Raw genomic sequence first — 20,818 nt, forward strand, 5'->3', positions numbered from 1 at the left:
GAAAACAAACGCATTCACACTCAAACAGAGCAGAAATACAGCACCGCCAAACTCTGTTAAGGCAAATCTGAACAGGGCAAGCTGTGATTAGTCTTGTATCGTAGCTACAGTGTCTGGTAGCTGTCTGGCAATATCAGCCTTTAGTATATCGCGTTTCCAAGGGGACGCAAATGATGTTACTGTTACCCAAGAGGCAAGAAAAACAAAACAAATCCCTTTTTTGACTTACTGAAAAAAAAAAACATAAAATCTTTCCTTAAAAAATGTTACAATGACATAAATAAAATGAGAATATTGGCATTGAACCCCCCCCCCCAAAAAAAAAGAATGGATCTTTGTAAATAAAGTTGTGTAAATAATGATGCATACAAAAAAAAAAAGCTTATACGCTGTATGAGTGAAGAATGAAATGAATATTTTTTCCTTGTGAGAGGGTGATGCTTTGCTTCTTTAGGTTGTCTTGTTTTCTATAAAATGCATCACCCAGATAAATTTGACTCCACATCACAAATATAGTGCACTGTGCAACTTGTAACAAAGTTTGGCCGACTCTATGAAAGATAATGGATAGTTGTAGTTATTGTAGTGTCACTTCCTCCGATGTTCAGGTTCCACTGAGGATGGAGGAAAGCAGGCACCAGTGGTTTGGGAACAGCCAATCCTCTGTGAGTCTTATATCTTCTCTATTATCTCCTTCCCTTGTTTGTTGTCAAGTAGTCGCCGCACGCAGTGCGTCCAGTTCGCGGAGAAACAAATTCCATCTCCTTTCACACAAATAAGCAAATGCACAAGACACAAATGCATACTCAAACAGACAAGCTGTATGTTACAAAATAACACACTTGTCTTTATCTTTTGACTCTTTCTTGGCTTTGCGTTCTCCGCCTGAAGATTGTTTTCCAGGGCTGGGTGTGGCTCCGGCTGCTGCTGCAGTCCCAGGACTGGCTGCTGCTCCAGCTGCTCCTGCACCTCCTCTGTCTGCCTCACCTCCCTCCACAAGCTCCTGCTGACCCTGCTGCGCAAACAGGGCCGAAGGGCACAGGAGTACAAATTTAGAGATGCATGTATAATACAACCCTTCTTTTATAGCAGTGGAATATATTAAAAGAATTAGCATTCAATCATTTAATTTAAATGTGACAGTATATAAAGGTTTAAACTGAGGAAGGTCAAGTAAATTTAGGATCCAGAATATTTTACTGTATTACAGACCCATGAGATGCTGTTGCACAATATGCAGAACGTGGTTTGTCATTGTCTGTTTGGAATAAGTAAAGCGTCCTCTGACAAAGACAGCATATAAATGAAACAATATGATGCTGCAGATCCTACACACATCTTTTAAAGATCAATGTTACTTTCACTGATAATGCAAGTTACCCACTAATGTGCAATAATGCACGTCCATATCATCACTGCTGGTAGGTTTTGAAAACAATGCACTGATGCTCTTTTTCTCTTACTTAGCCAGGTAAACATGATGTTCATAATTTCCAAAAAGACTTCCAAATTCTCATTCATTAGATTCATCAGAAAGTAGATAAAAGGAAAGTTATCCACGTTACCTTTGTTCATGGTGAGTAGGACTGAGGCAGGGGCACCAAACCATAGCTTTATATTAAATATAGTAACGACTTGCTCACTTAGCCGTTTACCAAGTGGTGAGCCTCTTTACTTCTTTAGCCCTGCAGTTACCCTGTTACCCTGTTTTTAACCCTCTCAGTCCTGCCCTGTTTACCTGTGCTGCTGCCGCCTGCTCCTGTTCTTGCTCCTGGTAGTATTGGGAGGCTCGTCTGTCCTCCTCCTCCTGAAGTTTTTTCGCCAGCTCAAGATCACTGATGCCTTCAGGGAGTTGCTCCCACTGCAGGTCTTGGCTTTGCTGCTCCTGCTGTAGTGACAGTGCCATCAGATAGTCCTGATAACAGACATGAACACACACACAGAGTAGTTGGGTTGTGCTCTGATTATGCAACCTTATACTTATTAACAGAGTTCAGTGTGTCCTCATTAAATTTCCTTTGTTGTTACTCTTGATTGTGTGTTTTCTTTTGTTGTTTTTTAAGCCAATATAGTATGGTGTAATTCACAGTTCTTGTGCATTGTATTCTAATCTGTGATCTCTATGTTATGCACTTTGTTAGTGCGGAGATCCAGTCTGCCCATTGGCACAATTGAAAATTTTCCAAATTAAACATAATGACTGCATAAAATTAATATCTTTTTCTTTCTAAACACTTTTTAAAAGAAAATGCTGGTTGGACTACATTTAAGGTGAAACAAACAAGTTCCCCCAAGTTCTTGTCTGGTCTGAATGTGTGGGAGCAAGTCAGTTAATTTGTCAGCAAACTCCGTCTTCTCTCCACTGTACCCAACTAGAAGAACAGACAGCACTGAAACCAGTAAAATGCATTAGAGATATAAACCAATGCATTTATTGAGGACCACTGTGGTACCAAAAAGCATGAGTAAGAACAGAAGCAGGCATCATAAAGCCTTGCTCTTCATTTTACAAGACAGGAAGAACATATTATGGGGGGAAAAAAAAACAAGATTTGTAGTGATTTTTTTATGCCACACTCACAGCTCAGAGTACAAATATTCAGCCTTGAAATCTTCATCACGGCCAAACTTTAATTTATGTAGGATTTACTTTGGCTTGGAAGTGGAAATTCGACGTGTTTCTGCTCTACCTGTGCTTTGTCCAGTGTTTTATAATCTGATAAGAAAATTTTAATTTCTTACTGTCGTCCTTGTTACTGAAAAATTTTAATTTCAATGTTGACTAAACATCCTTGGTTAGCGTGCCATTACTTTGCTTTTTTTAAAAGTACGTCTAATTTATTGAGGGTAGGTTATTACAGGTTTTGCTAGTTTGCCTGCACCAATGTTCAGACCTGGTCTATCTGATCCTGCTGGCCACGGTACACAGTCTCTGGGTCTGAAGGAGGCCGCAACCGGAATTCTGAATCACAGAAGTTTCCATCTCCATCAACATTATGCAGACTCTCCCAGACGACTTTCTCTTCTGTCAGGAAACCCTGGTCTGTCACCAGAAGGTACAGCTGCCCCTAGGAAACAAACCACATTACACATGACTTACACATATCTTACAATTTCCACAGTACATACACAATTTCTATTGTTTATAGACACAAAGTCTAGCAGTATTAGTTTTTCTTTTTTTTGTTGTGTTTTTTTAATCATATATGAGTGCATCTTAGTGCTCACAAAAAAAATGCCTACTGGGTAATTTAGGTGATGCTTTGTGCAAGATTTATGGGTTACACACAGAGCATTGGCAACAACACTGTACTATTCAAATGAAAGCTGGCAGGCTCACTTCCCCTCATGTGGATAACAGGAAAGGTCTGTTCCAGCTACAGTTATATGTTGAGCCAGCTGTGGAGAGGGGCTGTTATAGATAGGACAGTAAAGATGGCTTTAAAAATCAGGTCAATCATTTTATACCTGCTACATATAAAAACAGATTCCATCCATCATTGGTTTGAAAAACACATATAAAGTCTGTTTGATTTGCCATTGCAAGTTTCTGTGTGACAATCAGCTATTTGATCCTTATCACTAATTGAAAGAATGGATGACTCTACATGAGTCTAAACCATAACTCTTGTATTATTCCAACAGTAAATATGTTGTCAGTAGTTTTTAGTGTTTACCTTGTATTTGATCATGGTGCTGAAGTGGTTATTCCTGAAGAAGACACAGAGCTCTCCCTCCTGCACAGTGGATGTGAGCTCACATAAGCCATGGTAAGTCAGCTGAGTAGCCGTGCTGCTCAGAAACTGCTCTGCTACAATACCTACAACATGAACAAACAGAAGTTACAAAGAAATATTGGCTGCACTGGTTACTGACAGTTAATTTGTAATAAATAATGTCTAATCAATTTTGATCCTTTTGTTTAGTGTGTTTCATCCCCAACTTGCCTGTAAGTAATGTATGTACGTGTTAAGATCGTAAAAATAATCAATTAGGAATGTACATGTCCAATTTTGTTACTTGTCAAGAAACTCATTTTACAGTTACGTTCAGTGTTAGATGAATAGATGCAATCAAGAAATCCCTGGTCATTTATGAATGCTGTGTAATGTAGTTACTGAACTATTCTGGCTTTCTGTTGCTGGAACTTCTTACAGTTGCTGTAGAAAATTAAATGTAGACTGAAAATGGCCTAACTATTCAATATTTTTAAATAACAAAACTCAAAGGAGGTTTGGCTTGATCAGAATTTGGGAATTTTATCAGCCCATTTCCAGCAATCATAAATTCATCTGCTCAAAAAGTGATGTAATCAGCATGACACATGTCCTCAAAAGGGAGTAAAAATGCAGAACTGCTAAAGGGAAGAAAGAAAGTTCCTTATCAATGCATCAATGACAAAGATCTTGATGTGCTGACTTGGGAGCAGCCCTTCTGAAAACTGCCCAGGAAGCTCAGTGTTGAACAACTAAATATTTGGTTGAGGAGTCAAAGGCAGCTGGTAAGAAAACTGTGAGCTGAAGAAGTAGGCCATTTGATGGATAGTCACACATATGTCCCGGCTTTACTCAGACAAAATCTGTGATTATATGCAGTGTATTCACACTGGACAGTCCAGTAAACATGAATCATAATTACTGTGCACTAAACAAAGGCACTATTTTTAAATCTTCCTCTTTTTTTTTTTTTTTACCAACGTGCATGACTTTGTCCCTGTTTCAACTCCTGTGTGGGGCAAAAGAGAAGAGATAGATGACAGAAGAGGAGAAAGAATGAAGAAAAAGCTCACACCTTCCCCTGCCAGCTCACTGTTGTCAGACTGTTTGCAGGATATTATCTTCTCAACCAGCTGGTTGTAGCTGCAGTTGCCAACTGCCTTGACAATGTCATGCATCTGCAAACACAAAGATAAAAACTGTGGGAAAGAGCATTCACCAAAAGCTTTGCTGTTAACTCAAAATCAGTGGCATTTTATTATATTTCATTGCAAATTTTGTTTTTTTAAGAAAGCTGATTTATACATTAAAAAATCACTAAAGCTTGAACTGAATTGTCATAACTTGCAGGGTAATAAAGGAAACCTTTCTTACACGTATTTCTAAAAGATGCTGAGGACTAGAACTGAGAATTGCCACTTTAGAACAAACACATCCCACAATTGTCCTGACAATGTGTCCAAAGCACCATAAAAACAGGAACAGCTAGAGGTACACTGCAAAGATGACAAGGTATTGACTTAACTTCCAAGCTACCCAGATCCAGTCGTTGGAACCCCGACATAAACCTCACTCAGCAGCCCAAAGGATCTGGAGGATATGTTGTCAGCATCCAGATACCAAATATCTCCAAGAACTCTTGTCAAGAATGTGGATGAAACACTGGAAATAAATATTTTGCAACTTCTATGGATGAATAAAAGCTAAGTTTTGGTGATTAAATACCTTTGTTCCTTTTTTTCTAATACCTTTGCTGATATATAAATTTGAACAGATATTCAAATCCAAATGTTGTGTGAAGGAGCATTAAGTTTTACCATATTTAACGGTGGTTTGGAAGAGGATTAGCAGCAAACACATTTTATCCTTTTCTCCTGGGTCTTCCAGATAGCCTATGCATATCTTTGGAATATCGTGACGGAAAATGATAAGAACATCAGAGACATCTTAACTGCAGGTATGACCAACACTATGGTTAGCAGCTTACAGTCCACATTTTCTCCAGCACTTTTCAATCTGGTTGGTGTCCAATCTGCAGCGAACACACCCACCGTTTTTTCTAAACATTGCCTCTATATTACATTGTCTATCCTATGTCATACCATGTCAAACGTGCCATCTACGGTATTAACAATCTCCCTTTTTTCAGTTATTAATTTATTAAATGCTTTCTTTTGGATCTTTTAGTGGTTAAGACATAAATTTTGGTTTCAACGCTTAGATTTTTAATTTGTAATACTTATTCCTAATATATCAGATCTGGATAAATGCAAAAAGGAAATTTGGGATCCATACAAAGAATAACCAACATGTCAAAGTGCAAAATTGCTATACATACATACATATATATATATATATTTATATATTTAGATTTTTTAAGGGAAAAAAGTGTTAAATTTTGTTACATATAAATAATACGACCTACCAGTTTATTGTGCTGTCAGGTCAGAATAGCCATAGACAAAATTCGCAACAAGTGACTTGACTTAAAATATTTCTATATTTGTAGATGTTCTTAAAAGCAGAAAATATGCTCAATCTCACCTGGGGATCAACAAGCCAGCCATGGTAAAGAGGGATGTCAAGCAGATCAAACACAATGCATTCTGGGGTGTACTCAAACACGCGCACTCCTGTAAACTTGACGTTCACATCCAGCCCCGTCTGCAGCTTGTGTAACACTGCCATGGCATCGCTCATGTTCTGGAAAATGAAAGGATACAGACGCTTGTGAAACTTTGAAAGAGCAGCAGTTGTTTTATATGTAGTTCCACTAAATTCTCTCTTCATCTTTTATTTTTAACTTTCCTTCTGTGAGGCTTCTGTAAAAAAAACAAAACATATCCATATATACATATATATATATATATATTTTCTAGGGACAAAAAGCCCAGGCAACATGATGGTAGATCATGCCAAAGGAGAACTTCATTTTGGCAAACCAAGACCTTTCAGAAGGGGGCGGTTTTTTGATAAAGTAAGTGGTCATGGTTTTATATATATATATATATATATATATATATATATATATATATATACACACTAGTTTTTGTTGAGCTAAAGCAGTTGATAAGTTCCATTTTGAAAACATTTGCCTCTGTTGTGATATCTTTGTATTCAGGTAAAGGGAGATGACTCACTGCTCTGACATCACTTTTTCCTATGATATCCCCCTCTGGAAACATCTCTTGGGTGCAAAACAAACCCACAATAGCTGCTATGAAGTGACTGAGCTCTGATACCAGGAGGAAAAATAAAGAATCCTGAAAATGTAAAGACTGACAGGGGAAAATTTGCCTGAGGCATGAATGAGTCGGGCATGTTTACTGTCTCACTCACAAACGTTTACTGAGAACACCAGAAAAGTGGTATAAAAAAAATACAGCATATGTCTAAATTTACCAACCTGCTGTTGGCATCTGGTACATTATCAAACAAAAATACCCCAAAGATGAGCTTGGACTGTTGAGCAGCTCACATCCTAAATCAACTACCACTGTGAAAAGATTTTGCCTTTGAAAGTGTATGAAAGTGTATCAGTTCCCAAATGCAAGGTAGTGATGTAACACAGCGTTAAACTGCACAAACATAATACAATGCTGACATAAAATACTAAAAAAGGGGGCTTTTTTCACCCCCATTCAAAAGTGCCAAAATATGTATATGCACAGTATGCAAAAAAAAAAGAAAAGTTGTACTTCTTTAATCTGTACCTGAATTATTATTATTTTTATATATAAAAGGAGCTGTTTCCTATATGAAAAAAGAACATTCATTTGGTAAAATTAAGAGATTACATATTTATTTAACTGGAAATGTACAAGTATGAGCATCAGAAGGAATATAGGACTTGACAGAGAGACACCACACACCTGAGAACCAAGTGAAAATGACTAATTATTGCTTTTAGCCTCAAAGCAATGTTTCCCAGCTGGCTCTACACCACAGCTGCCATTTAACTCTGCGATTGAGATTGACCTTCCAGCTAAGCCCTGAGTGTGCAGTTATCAGTGATTTTCATTCGATTTAAACTCTCCACATAACACAAGACATGATGAAGGCCCATGACCTCAGAGAAAAACCAATTCCAGAGACCTACCACAACAACAATGTTCAGATCTATTTGCCTTTTAATTACTTTATAGAGCAGGAAAATCCACTGTCATTGCTTAGTGATTTATTTCCATTGTACTCAAATGATGTCATGTAAATATGAAATATTTACATTTAAAAACTTCAGAGATCAATTCTGTCTGACTTACAGTGGAAAAGACATAAACAAAAGGCTTAATACATTGTTTTAACAAATTTATATGACAAAGCTTGCTTCTTTTCACATTTCCCAAGTGGTTTAAAACACACCTGACGTGAATGAAAAATTTTTTTATGATGCATTTTAATTGTAATTGTCCAGAGTGTGCATAATTTAAATATCCCATTTACAGTAGAGATCATACACATCGCATGAGCAGTGAGCAGGCCAAGCTCTGACACCTGGCACAAAGAGCTGAGGCGAAAAGCCTGCGGCTGCCTCATCTAAGTGTGTGGATTAGGATGCTTATGAGCAGCAGTGATGGCAGGATTAGCAGGGCTGTGTATTGGACCACATCTCGTCACTTTAGGGATGGAGGGCTCCAACAGCAGATGAGTGCTCAGAGATCAGATGATTAGCAATGCATCACTTTCATTCATATCGGCTTGTGGTGGATGCACTTCCACAGTAAGACATTTGCACAGCACTCTGCTACTCTTCTGGGACCCTTCTGTATTTCCACTTAGAGTCTTCAGTTCGAGTATCTAGGCGTCTTTGCTGCTCTCTCTTTGTTGATATTTTCTTTGTCTTTGACATTACCATCAATGTGTTTTTGTCTGACTGCACATGTCTATTTACTCATTTAAAGATACATTAAAAGAATAAAACATCAAACTGATACACATGAAAGTATTCATTCATAATCTAACTAACCATAAAAACAGTCATTTACAATAAAGCAGAGTAATATGGTAATATGGTGGGATTGGGATACTTGTGAACAATATTACCTATTACAGTGGCAAACCTTAAATTACAATACATTTCCTAGAGCCTAATAGTTAATTTATTCCAATGGTTAAACGGTTATCATGGGCGAATCAGTTTGATGAGCTGGGTCCACTGAGACGAAGACCGAGCAAAACTTCACTCTCACTTCCTCAGCTCCTCTGGGTAAATATTTAACAAAAGCGAAAGAGCAGTCAGGCAGTTGCTATTTTAATCCAAATGCTCTCCTGTGATAGATGCTGTTTTTTTCAGCTGAATGTATAAATAGAATTACTTGTGTTATGAAGTCTTGTGGTTGTTTTCAAGCAGAGAAAATAAATTAGCTTTTTATAACAGTATGAGAAATTAAAACAATTCCTTTCAATATATAAGAAGAGGATGCTACTCCAGTTTTCCAGAGGCCTGCCCACCGTTATGTCCAAACTCTGCATGAACCAATCGCAGCACTGCCACAGACAGCGAATGGACATCATGACACCCACACGTAAAACAGCTCTCAGGCCAGTGTCTAGGATTAGACTGCCATAATAACAAGGTAGCACAACCTCGGACCACTCCCTTACTCTAACTCTGCATTCCGACGACACCGCTGATTTATTTAACAGGTTGCATTTAAGCTCTGCTTAAATTTAGAAAAGCCTGCTCCAGTGAGCTTATTTGAGGAAACTGCACATTATTTTTGCTCCTCTCTAAATGAGGGACAAGTGCGGCTTGAAATCATTCACAGATGTGTTAGCGTGCTGCCACGCAAAAAGAAAGAGAGGCAGGGCCTCTCCCACACTGTAAGCAAGCAACAGAGATGGGAGGAAACAAGAGGCTGAAGCTCCATCTCCAAGAGCCTTTCATTGTACTCTACACACACACACACACACACAGTGCCTGAGTAATAGCCGGGAGCTAAACCCAGCCATGCGTCTCTAAGCATCGGCCGCCATGTGAAACAACATAATCTGACACTTCTGACCCCTGTTGTTCCCTGGGCTTTGCAAGACTCATCTTATGTAACCTATAGAGCAGTGGGAAAACACTAAACTGCGGTTTCATGTGGTTTGCCATCGTCTCGATGCTTATTTCCATATTACGGAACATTCGCTGACCTCTGCCACCTTAATGGAAATGTGCAAACCTGCTTTAGTGTGAGCGTGCAGCTATGCTGAATGTGTTTCTGCAGGACATCAGAGCTCTTACTTTGTACACTCTGGGGATTTTATATTAATAAAGACAGTGGGAACAGCTGGGACATTCTGAGTGAGAGGTTGTGTTAAACTTGCACAATTATGGTTTCAACACATAGCAGGGGGGAGAGAAGAGTGAGCTCATCTCAGAAGCCCTGCACTTCATGTACCACAAGCAGTCAGCAGCTTACTAATTCACACACAGCTGTTAAATAATATGTACCAGAGTGATTAGACAAGCCTTACCTGCTCATAGTTTAGCCGCTGAGCCTCTGATATCTCCTTAGGTTTGGTTTCCAGAATATAGTCACCTGCAGAGCACAGAAAGAAATACTGTCATATTGGACTAAAACAGCAAGGCCATTACACTTTTAACCAGCACTAAAGATCACAATGAGTTCATAATGCAGTTAAAGCATTTTTACACAATCTGCCCCGCACTCTGAAAAGTTTCTAACCCTCATTGGTATGTATATTAGACAGCTGTCTCCCAAGAAAAGATTGTGCCAGTTAAGTGGGATCAGATGCAACTAAGTTCACGAATGGTGTCACCTGAGAGCTTCATCGAATCGGCTATGTAGCAGGACAGCTGCAGAACAGGGCACAGCCTGGCAGTGGTCTGACTCCTGGTGTTTTGGCCTAATTTGCCCTTCAAACACGCTGCTTACTAACCACTGGCACAGCAAACCACGGGGCAAGTCTTTACAAAACAAGTCTTGAGGATATTTTTCCAAAGCAGGCCATAAACATAGTTGGATATGACACATCAGGTTATTTGACTGCTTTTGGCCTCTTTGTGAAGTTTGGCCGGGAAAGCAATGTGAATACATTCTTACTGTTGCACTTGACTTTTTTCTTTCAATGTCTTGTGCAAGTACTTTTCAAAATTTTTTCATGGAGGACTATTAATTTATTAGAAACTGCTCCACAGTCAACACAAGTCTTACCTGAGAATTACTCAGAGGGATACCATCTACATAAATAACATCTAGCATGAAAATAAATCTGTTTTCATATGTATCTTATTCCAGCAAATGAGAGTGAGAGGAGTACCTCCACCAGTAAGACTTTTCAGCATTCTTTTAAGAGATTGGTGCTTTAAAAATCACATCCACTAATCTCAAAATAATGTTTTCATGAGCTTGCTGTGAAAGATAACTATCACATCCTAATTTGCACTTTACCAACTAAACAAAATTCAAAGTATTAGATGTTTCTCAAAATATTTTGCATGAACTCTGATGGCCGTTTTATGAAATTACAAAAAGTGAGGTATAACTGCACAAGAGGTTTGGACCAGCCAACATACTCATTTTATTTGAGGTTCTCCACCTAGAAATAAATTTTACTGCAAGTCCAAACTTTTTCCAGCAGGGGGCCAGTAAGCTGAGTGATTTTACTATCAGTGCCTTGTTGACTTGCCAACCTCTGGTCCTCCCTTAATATCTGTATCTGTTTGCATCTGATTCACTGGCAGTGCTATACCACTGAGCTGCTGACTGACAATCACCACCCACCTAAGGCAACACTTCTTTGCCATTTGTCTCTGTGTGTTATGACAAAAGAGGGAGTCAAGAGGAGGTTAGAAGTATTTCAGGAGCCTCTGAACACTTCACAAGAATAACTCTGCATGCTATAATGTAATGCAAACACAAAGTGAACATGTTCCTTCTATAGCTGAACAAATGGAGAGATTTTTTTTTAGGTATTACAAACAGAGATTAGCCAAATTAGCCAACAAACAGAAAATCAAAAACAATCAACTACAACAGTATACACATAGTCATGTGATCTACAAACTCCTGTGGCCACTGAAGGAACAGACAGTGAAAGGAGACACTTGTGGTTGAATCTCTGTAGAAGTGCTGATGATTAGACAGTATACTTTGGTACTGAAGTGTGATTTTAGTTTAGAAGGACAGGATACAGCCATACAGAAGAGATAAATCCTATGTCCTTTGCTGCAGCACAATATCATCTCATGGGGGGATTCCCCTGTGCTTGTATCTTCCTCTGTTGGCACTGGATTACATATGTGTAACTGACCTTTAAGTGTGTACCCTCTCACTGGAGACAACATGAAACACCAGAATGTTCACTAGGATGTCGAAACTTAAGGCAGAGGTATTATACACGACTATGACTGCAGGTTCGGTTGCAGTTCAAGTTAATATACGAGCAGCAAGACATATGACACTGTTTAATTTGTCTTTGACATAACAGCATGTGCCAAGCAGGGGAGCTCCAGTTTAAATAAGGTAACATGGCTTTAGAGAACAAACATGATAAACATTGCATGTGTCCTTCTTTCCGAAATGATTTGTATCAACTTGATCTTGTGTGAGAGCAGCTCACTCACCAAGATACTCCATCAGTTGCTCAGCAGTTATAATTTCCATCATAGGTGGCATCTTAACCTGCAGCAGAGACAAACATACCCACTATTCATTAATGTGTTACACATACATTAAAGAAAACACTTACACAAAAACCATCTAAGATTTGAGTGCTACAGTGTAAAAACACTTGCTATCCCTGTTCAGTACTCAGTATGTATGGACATGATTAAGTAAAATCTCATCTAGCATCATATATCAGCATTTCTCATAAAATTGACCAACACTTGGGGATGATACTTATTGAGTAAAGTTAGATTAAGCCTTATATATTCCGTTATAACTGCATAAAATAAATCTCAGTGAGAATCAAGTTTCTATGATCTAAATTCAGAGCATTTACCTTCCAGGCAAGCAGGAGGACATTCATGATTGCTAGTAATGGACAGGGGCCATTCTCGTTCTGGGTGATGATCGGTGTGTTCTCCTCTCTCCATTTCATCCACTTAATGTGGTATACGGACTGGCCGGCGGACCGGTCTTTTACGCACGAAGTCTTTGTCCCATCAGCCCCAAACTCACTCTGCAAGACTACAGCCTGTCCCCTGTCCTCCAGTCCCTCACTATTGAGGTCAGAACTGGGGCAAGAGTTAAGGTTGGAGAAGGACTCAAGTGAATCTATGCTTCGGGATTCTCCACCAAGGCTGGGATCGGGGTCACTCCCACTCGGCAATCCCTCCGATAAGGTGGGATCAACGGACAGCCCCGACTTGACGTCTATTGTGACTGCATTGTCCGGAGCCTGGTGAATTGGTTTGGCAAGTTTTGTCGGTTCACTTTCTCCATATGTTGAAATGTTGGCTTGAGCGTCTGTGTTGTCATTAGCGGGAGGTGAGGGCGGGCCGTCGCTTTTGTTGTTTACTAACTTTGAGGCACCACCCTGGCTGTCTTCTGCTACCAGGACCGAGTCATTCCCCATCCCGTTACTGATCTGATCCCCGGATCCCAACCACGACCCGGTCGCATCGTTGTTTTTCTTCCGATCTTCCTGCACAGATAGAACTTCGACAACTTCTGGCAAATCAGACTTCCCAGCACTAGAGACAACATTAACGGCGCTTGGAGTGCTAACATTTGTGGTGCTGATAGTACAACTAACGTTAACCAAAGTACTGAGAGGAGCCTCACTATTCTTGCATTTGTCGGCTGTTCCTTTCACTCCACCCACAGACGGAACATCGCCCATTTCTCCCGCAATCGTGGCACACAAAGAGCTCCCATCAGTGTCTCGATGCAGGTTTGCATTTTTCTCCATTTCGATATTCAGGCTATCGACTGATTTTAGCTAAATTGCAACGGTAGCTTCAGTCTCAAAGACGCCATGACAACTCTGCGAGTGACGTCACCAGAGCGAACTGCTTTCAGGCCAAGCAAGGGGGCGGTGAAAAAAAAGAAGAAAAAAAAGAAAAAACGGCCGGGTGGTGATGCGTTTAAGTCCCTTTGTATTGTGTAAAATCAAAATATGTAGTTCATATTAAACAGTATTACTTCTATTATGCAAACTACATGTGGTTATTTGCTTTTCCAGCGCATTTAGATTTCACGTTAACGCATTAGATTAGGCAGCATATTCTGATGCTGTAAAAGACAAATATTTTTTTTATTCCCATGCCAAAACCCCCGCTGTGCGACTATCAAGCAGCCAGATAAAACTAGAATAAATGCTTACAATTCATTAATACGCGTTTACATTAGGAGAAAAAGTTGACACACTATCAACACAGACAAAGGGAGTGCTAAGAACTGGCTGCACCTTCCAAAATATGTTTAAGTTGTCCATTTGCCCATTTACGGTGACGCAGGAAAGTAGCATGACAAGACCCTACCTTATCAGTGACCGTCTTGCCTACCAGTGCACGCAAGTGTATGGCTATAGTAGTATGGCGTAAAGAGCTCTAATCTCTACAATTCTGAACATTAGAAAGCTGTCGATGGTAGTGAACATCTATCTATCTATCTATCTATCTATCTTTTGATTGAATTTCCCTTTGGGATTAATAAAGTATTTTTCACTCATTCATTCATTCATTCATTCATTTCATTCATTCATTCATTCATTCATCTATCTATCTATCTATCTATCTATCTATCTATCTATCTATCTATCTATCTATCTATCTATCTATCTATCTATCTATCTATCTATCTATCTATCTATTTATTCCCAGGCAGTAACATCTTGTAGACACTAGGTGGCATCATACGCTTTGTCAACTATGTCACGCTTTAGTGACAGGCTTTCAGATGCATTTTTTTCAGAAATAATATACAAAGAAATTTACAATTTCTAATGAAGTTTTTTTTTCAGCTAACGTATTTCATTTATCGTATTCTGACAGCGCAATAAATGCAACATGGAGGAAGTATTACGTGAAAGATGGATCTCAGTATCAAACCATATACCATTCATATACCACATGCCATCATAATCATTGAATCATTGATAACTGCATGGCCATTTGTAATGATTCTAGTTGTTTATAATAATGAAATCATTAACACAATCTGCTGGAGCTGTAGATTTGCACAGAAAATTAAACAAACAGAAATAATTATATTCTATACAGGTTTATTTATTTATTTATTAAATTTTTTAGTGTGTGTGTGTGTGTGTTTGGGGGGGGGGGGTGCACACCTGAAATAAAAGTTTGGTTACAAGGTAAACAGAAAATTGATAGTTTTGAATGTACTGCTGTGTCTGGAGGTTTTTTTCACAACTGAATATACCATTGGAAATTTTTCTTTGTTTACTGCCCTTGTGTCCTTCTTGTGTTTGTAATATTTTTGCTGGGAAAAAAAATCATTATAAATTTAAGTCATTAGGACTTTAATCTGTATTCTATTAACAAAATAGTTCTGTTTTCCGCCCAGAATTGCAGTATAACACCTGCCACTCAAATATAATATTTTGCCGGTAGGAAGTCATGATATGCGGAAGTAAACAACTTGGAGAATGCGAACTGGTCCCAAAGAGAAACTCAGTAAACGTTTTTAGACTTTTAGTTGGGAGATTTACAACACATGTTTTTGTTGTCCTTGTATAATACTGAATGGTGGCTTAGAGGTGATTTGTCATTGTTTTTAGTGTCTCTTGCGCACTAAAGTGACTGGATGGGTGTGTCCTTGCTCGCTTGGCAAAACGCGCCGGAAGGGAGTAGGACGTGCCTGTCTGTCGGTGTATCTGTCTGCCCGTCTGTGTGTCTCTCTGTCTGTATGGTGTTGCGCTGCTGTAGTTGGACAGGCGCTGGCAGAGCCCCGGTGTGTTTGCGATGAGAACTAGCTAACTAGGAGGGGCGACGACAACAGCTTTAAGTGAAACCAAACGAAAAGAGGCTGTCAGTGGTGTCACTGGGTCTCTTAGCTAGTTTACTCGGATTACAGGGGATTCCGATATGGTATTATTCAAACTAATTCTTATGTTTTGCTGCCTACGGGATATTACAGGTAAGTTTGCCATTGACTCACGGAAAAGGAAAGTGTTCTGTGATAGCGCTAATCGGACCGTGCAGTTGTTCTCTGGCTATCTAACTTGCTAGCTGTGCGGCTAATATCGGTGGTAACTAATGTTTGCTAGTGCTAATCTGTGTTTATTTGTTACAGTGTAAATTCAGGCCAGGTTAGCCAGGTCGCATTGGCCTAGGTATGAGGTTAATGAATTACTTAAGAGAAATACAGGTAAAAGAGGAAACAACGAAACGGTTAAAATTTTACAATTTCCGAGTAAAAAACAAATGGTACACGCTTAACGTCTGCAAACATATTTCAATGGCGCATATGTACCCTATTACAGTCAAGAGGATATTAAAATATTTTTCAACTAGTTCACCAAGTTTGGCTCCGCTCGTATGAAGCAGGTTAATTGGGTCGAAAAATGAAATGCGCAAACTCTTCATCGTTTGGCAGCTATATCTGCCGAAACCATACTTACGCAGGGCTAAATGAATAAACTGTCATGTAATGGCTCGAACAGAAATATGTTTGTGATCAACTGCCTGTTTCCATATTCGTGCGCCCAGTTAATAACAGTTAAAACACGTTATCTTCTGCACACCCAAAATACTAGTTTCACAGTATGCATATGAAGTCGAACTTTATCCTGTTTGAAGACTTGACTGGTTTGAAAAAGACAACAACTGGCTGGGATATCAGTGGTTTAAATCATAGTTTCCAAATGTCACTGAGTCACCCATAGTAAGGGACAAACAAGTTATTGTGCAACTGAGAAAGAAGTGGTCCTTATATTGTCTCTCGATGAAGGTGAAACTTGTTTCCAGGTAATAGATGTGCGGGCGTATCTGGAAAGGGTGTCATCCATATTTTGTCCTGCAGAGCAAATACCACTCCATTCTTTACAATGCTTTAATTCCTACAGAAGTATTGTAGATAGGACTGCCACAGTTGTGAACATTTGATAGTTATACAAATAAAGGCTTTTTCTGATGATTATTATGCCACTATAATAGTATATGCCTGCTATTTTAAGAATGCGCATTCCCCAAAATTTCTCACGCTGACCACTGGATGTTTAACATGACACTTCATGGCAAATATCTCTGTGGATTTGATAACTAGAATTATGGCTCTACACAAAGATGGCCTAGTTTCTATGAAGGTTGGTACCACCCTGAAACTGAGCTACAGCATGGTGGCCGAGGTCATACAGCAGTTTTCCAAGACAGGTTCCACTCAGAACCGGTCTCCCCAGGGTCAACTAAAGCTGAGTCCTCATGTTCGGCATCATATCCAAAAGTTGGCTTCAAGTGTCTGCTGCAGAGGTTGAAGAAGTGGGAAGTGAGTCTGTCAGTGATCAAACCGTACACTGCTGCATATTGTTGGTCTGCATGGACATTGTCCCAGAAGGAAGACTCTTCTGAAGCTGGATCACGAGAAATGTGGCAAACAGTTTGCTGAGCACCACTGGTCCAAGAGCATTAATTACTAGAAACATGGCCTGTGATCTGACAAGATTAATTGTAACTTGTTTGGCTCACATGATCTCCAGCACGTGTGGTTGCAGTCAGGTGAGGAGCAAGATAATTGTGTCTTGCCTACAGTCAAATTTGGTAGTTGTAGATCATGGTCTGGGGCTGCACAAGTGCTCCCAGTATTGGGGAACTGTGGTTCATTGAGGAAAACATGAAAATGTCATATCCACTGCAGAAAACAGAGGTATTTTTTGTAACTTAATCTTGTCAAGACCTATAGTAGTTGCAGAGTATGCAGCATCACTAAGCAGATAAGTGGTGCTGGGTCAAACTGTCTTCATGTTGAATTTGTGGAACATTGTAGTCTGTCTTCTTGACTACGAATCACTGGAAGAAGAGATCTTGTCTCTCAGAAAGTGTCCTTGTGACTAAGCGTAGCTACTTAAATGTACTTCAGTTGTCTCGTTTATCCTTTGAGAATGCTAATGAGAAATTAAAAAGGATACTGTTGAAATGCAGAGCCCAACAGCAAAACATACTTAGTACTGGGTGAGCTGAGGTGGAGTGAAAGCAACCCAGCACTTTTGTTTCTGTTTTGACTTTCTTACCATGTAAAATATTTCAGAGCTTCACATAATTGCTTCATAGACTGGACCCTGCAACATTATTGATTAGGTTGTCATTAATAATTTGTGTAGCTTCGTTAAACCGTCAGCTTGATCCCTTTTAAGGGAAGGGTTTTGGGAGTTGCTTCATACATGTTGTCATCATCCATCAAGAATAAACTGTAGTTGGGGGAAAAACGTGATGTCGAAGTATATATTGTGAAAAGGAGTAATCATAATATATGTCATTATATGGCTTGTTTAATATTTATTTCATGGTGCATATTCTTTAGTTTTTTCCTACACTAACTTTGATGTTCAAACCTTCACTTTACCAGTTCAGATAAAAGGTAGAGTGCATCAGTTCATGAGTGCACATAAAGCAACTACACAGCTACACAGCAGACACATATTTTTGGGTTATATATATATATATATATATATATATATAAAGTTTTTCAAGTTATGACCAAGCACTGACCCAGTTGCTCAAGTCCACAAAACTATAGCCCTAAAATCCATTCCCAGTATAACAGACATGTAAAAAGCCCTCTGTGTGATTGTGTTTGGATTGTGAATAATTGTAACAGGCAAAAAAGGTTTTAAGTAATGTTGGGGTGATGTGCAGTTCAACACAGTCCCGTGCATTCTGGTGCCATGTGGAGGCATTTGTTTGGGAGTTGGTGTTTCGGGTAAATTGGGTTACTGCACTGTTGACACAGCTGTTAATTGGGTAGCTTACACTGATAGCATGGCTTTGTAATCTTTCTTCAAGTTTTCATATTAGTAAAATGTATTTGGTTTTATGTTTCTAAATCAAATCGAAATTTATTTATAGAGCACTTTTCATGCACAAAACAACACAGTGCTGTACATAATAAAAACAAATTATGCATATTAAAAACTAAATTTAAAAGCCTTCACACACCAAGAATATAACCAAAAATAAAAAGGCACACCTCATAATATTTCACACACAAACCCATACAAAGCACATGTAAGGCTTTATGGCATATATTATTAAAGACAGGCATTTAAGTGGTCCTGAGTTGGGCTGGGCGATATGAACCAAATCTTATATCTCAATATTTTTTACCTGATTCACAACATACGATATATCTCAATATTTTATTTTTTTTAAGTAACTAGAGAGACAGTTCTAGCTGACTGAAATTAAAGTACATTTATATTAAGTTAAATGCTCCTAAAACAAAATAAATTAAAAATACTATTCAATGACCATAACAAAAATACAGCTGTGCAAAATGCAAAAGAAAGATGCTTTTAACTCAAAACAAGCTACCTTGATATAAACGATATTTTCTCCTTCTATATTGCATCTGATAAAGTCTCGATATATTTGAAAATCTTAATATGTTGCCCAGCCCTAGTCATGAGTAGCCAAATGACATGTTATGATGGCCAAGCTGCCTTCATGTAGCATGCATGGTGATGTAGGACTTGTGATCCATGCTGTTACCACTTCCTTTGTTTCTGTCAGCAGTTTCTTCTCCGACAACAAAAAACTGAGCCTAACAGTAGGTCTCTTGAATCTGAAACGAAGCTTACAGCAATCACACACAGTGAAACTAACTGGTTTTATTTTTACCTTTTTGTTTCATAGCCTCAGTTAGAGCAACAGAAACCCAAACTGGCAGCATTTTGTTCTGGTAACTGGATATCTGTTTGCTCAGACTGTGTGAAAACTTCAGTATACTTTATAGGTCGAGCAGACAGTATTTTATTTTATAGATGTTAATCTAGCTGAGATCTTTGAACAATAGATCTTCAAAGTGGACTCGGAGCTACACATCTGGAGTGTGCGTTCACATCTGAGTATTATTTGACCTGAATAAAGATGGATTTGGATTAAATTTCCTTTTTAACAGAGCTGTTGAGCTGCCTATCAGTATGAGAATTTTAAACATAATATGTGTTTTTTTTGTTTTGTTTTTTTTCTGTGACCTGTGTGCATATTTTTTATTGATTTAAGTATCTTTTCACAAACTGGTGATATACTGTAGATAGATGGTTGGCATCCTGGTTATTATCAGCATGTCTGTTAAACTCTGAGGAGCAAGTGTGTATGTAAAAGTACTGGATTTGGAAAAAAAAATTACCCTGTAGTCTATTTACTTTTTTAATTTTAGATCTTTTTCAATCTATTATAATGTCATAAAAATGCCAGCTCACAACTAAGTTTTTAAACAAGGCAGTTATGTGTTGAAAAATCAGCCTTGTGCTATCAATGTACTGCATATTAATGGAGCTGTCACATCCTCCTGAGAGCGCCAGTCCTGACAATCTGAGCTGGAAGTGTTTGTTTTTGTGTAATAACAGCATATTCCCCAGTTAATTGCAGCTTCACTTTTTCATCTCTTCTTGTTTTTTGGGTTGGTTGCTGGTTCACTTGTCTTTTTTTGACTGTCATAATTTTCGTCTCTGAAGAAGGGCAAAAGAGGGCCACTGTTAGGGATATTTCTGTGTACATTCATGAACAAGTTACAGCTGGCCTGGTACTGCCTGTCTTTGTTTGGGGAGTTGCAACTCCCACCACCTGGAAGTTTTGCAGTACTGAATAAACACAAGCGTAAAAGTAAAAGCATGAAGCAGCACCTGCATTATCCTTCTTTTCCCTATGGGAATCTTTTTAACATTGTAGATAACATTAGTTAAGCTCAGTGTCTGTTCTTATGATGAAGCATTGTATTTATGTCCATTGCCAAGATTGCTTTTTCTTTTTTCTCTAAAGAAAAAAAAACAACTCAGTTGTGTTTTTTATTTTGCAGCAGAAATACTTCGGCTTGTGTTTAGTTTGTTAGAATTCAGCTCTTCTTTGGATTGTATCTCACCATTGAATCCACCAGTAACAGTTTCAGTCACTTTGCTCCCACAATACTGCTGAAACACAACCGCAATCACCTGATGTGCATCATGTGCTCCTCACTTGTGCTTCAAAC

The 20,818-nt window shown here is 38.7% G+C and overlaps 2 protein-coding genes across 3 annotated transcripts in view; one reads left to right on the plus strand and one right to left on the minus strand.

The window, feature by feature from the left end:
• Window positions 1-320: 320 nt before the first annotated feature.
• On the minus strand, window positions 321-13,651 carry mindy2 (MINDY lysine 48 deubiquitinase 2). 2 transcript variants are annotated; one of them, XM_041979703.1, is made up of 9 exons: window positions 12,672-13,651; window positions 12,292-12,349; window positions 10,179-10,243; window positions 6,261-6,419; window positions 4,792-4,894; window positions 3,678-3,820; window positions 2,895-3,068; window positions 1,739-1,915; window positions 321-1,015 (listed from the first exon to the last, which is right to left on the minus strand). In XM_041979703.1, exons 1-9 carry the CDS (start codon window positions 13,581-13,583, stop codon window positions 827-829), a joined length of 1,980 nt encoding a protein of 659 aa, XP_041835637.1. In that variant the 5' UTR covers window positions 13,584-13,651; the 3' UTR covers window positions 321-826. The 2 variants fall into 2 exon arrangements, with proteins under 2 accessions (XP_041835637.1, XP_041835726.1); XM_041979792.1 differs by having other exon boundaries at window positions 322-1,012.
• A 1,835-nt stretch (window positions 13,652-15,486) lies between these two features.
• adam10a (ADAM metallopeptidase domain 10a) overlaps window positions 15,487-20,818 on the plus strand; it is a 35,948-nt gene continuing 30,616 nt past the window's right edge. The window contains exon 1 of the mRNA XM_041984371.1: window positions 15,487-15,772. Within this exon, the coding sequence (XP_041840305.1) occupies window positions 15,721-15,772 (52 nt within the window). The 5' untranslated portion in view covers window positions 15,487-15,720. The remainder of the gene's footprint in view (window positions 15,773-20,818) is intronic.

This window comes from Melanotaenia boesemani, chromosome 1, assembly GCF_017639745.1.
Source record: "Melanotaenia boesemani isolate fMelBoe1 chromosome 1, fMelBoe1.pri, whole genome shotgun sequence".
NCBI classification, from domain to species: Eukaryota; Metazoa; Chordata; class Actinopteri; order Atheriniformes; family Melanotaeniidae; genus Melanotaenia; species Melanotaenia boesemani.

Excerpts from the sequence above, each read along its gene's own strand:
- mindy2 (XM_041979703.1), bottom strand. The coding sequence starts at position 13,583 with ATGGAGAAAAATGCAAACCTGCATCGAGACACTGATGGGAGCTCTTTG. Across the intron at positions 12,350-12,671 it reads TCCTCCTGCTTGCCTGGAAG|GTTAAGATGCCACCTATGAT; the intron begins GTAAATGCTCTG and ends TCTCTGCTGCAG. Across the intron at positions 1,916-2,894 it reads AGCAGGATCAGATAGACCAG|GACTATCTGATGGCACTGTC; the intron begins GTCTGAACATTG and ends GTCTGTTATCAG.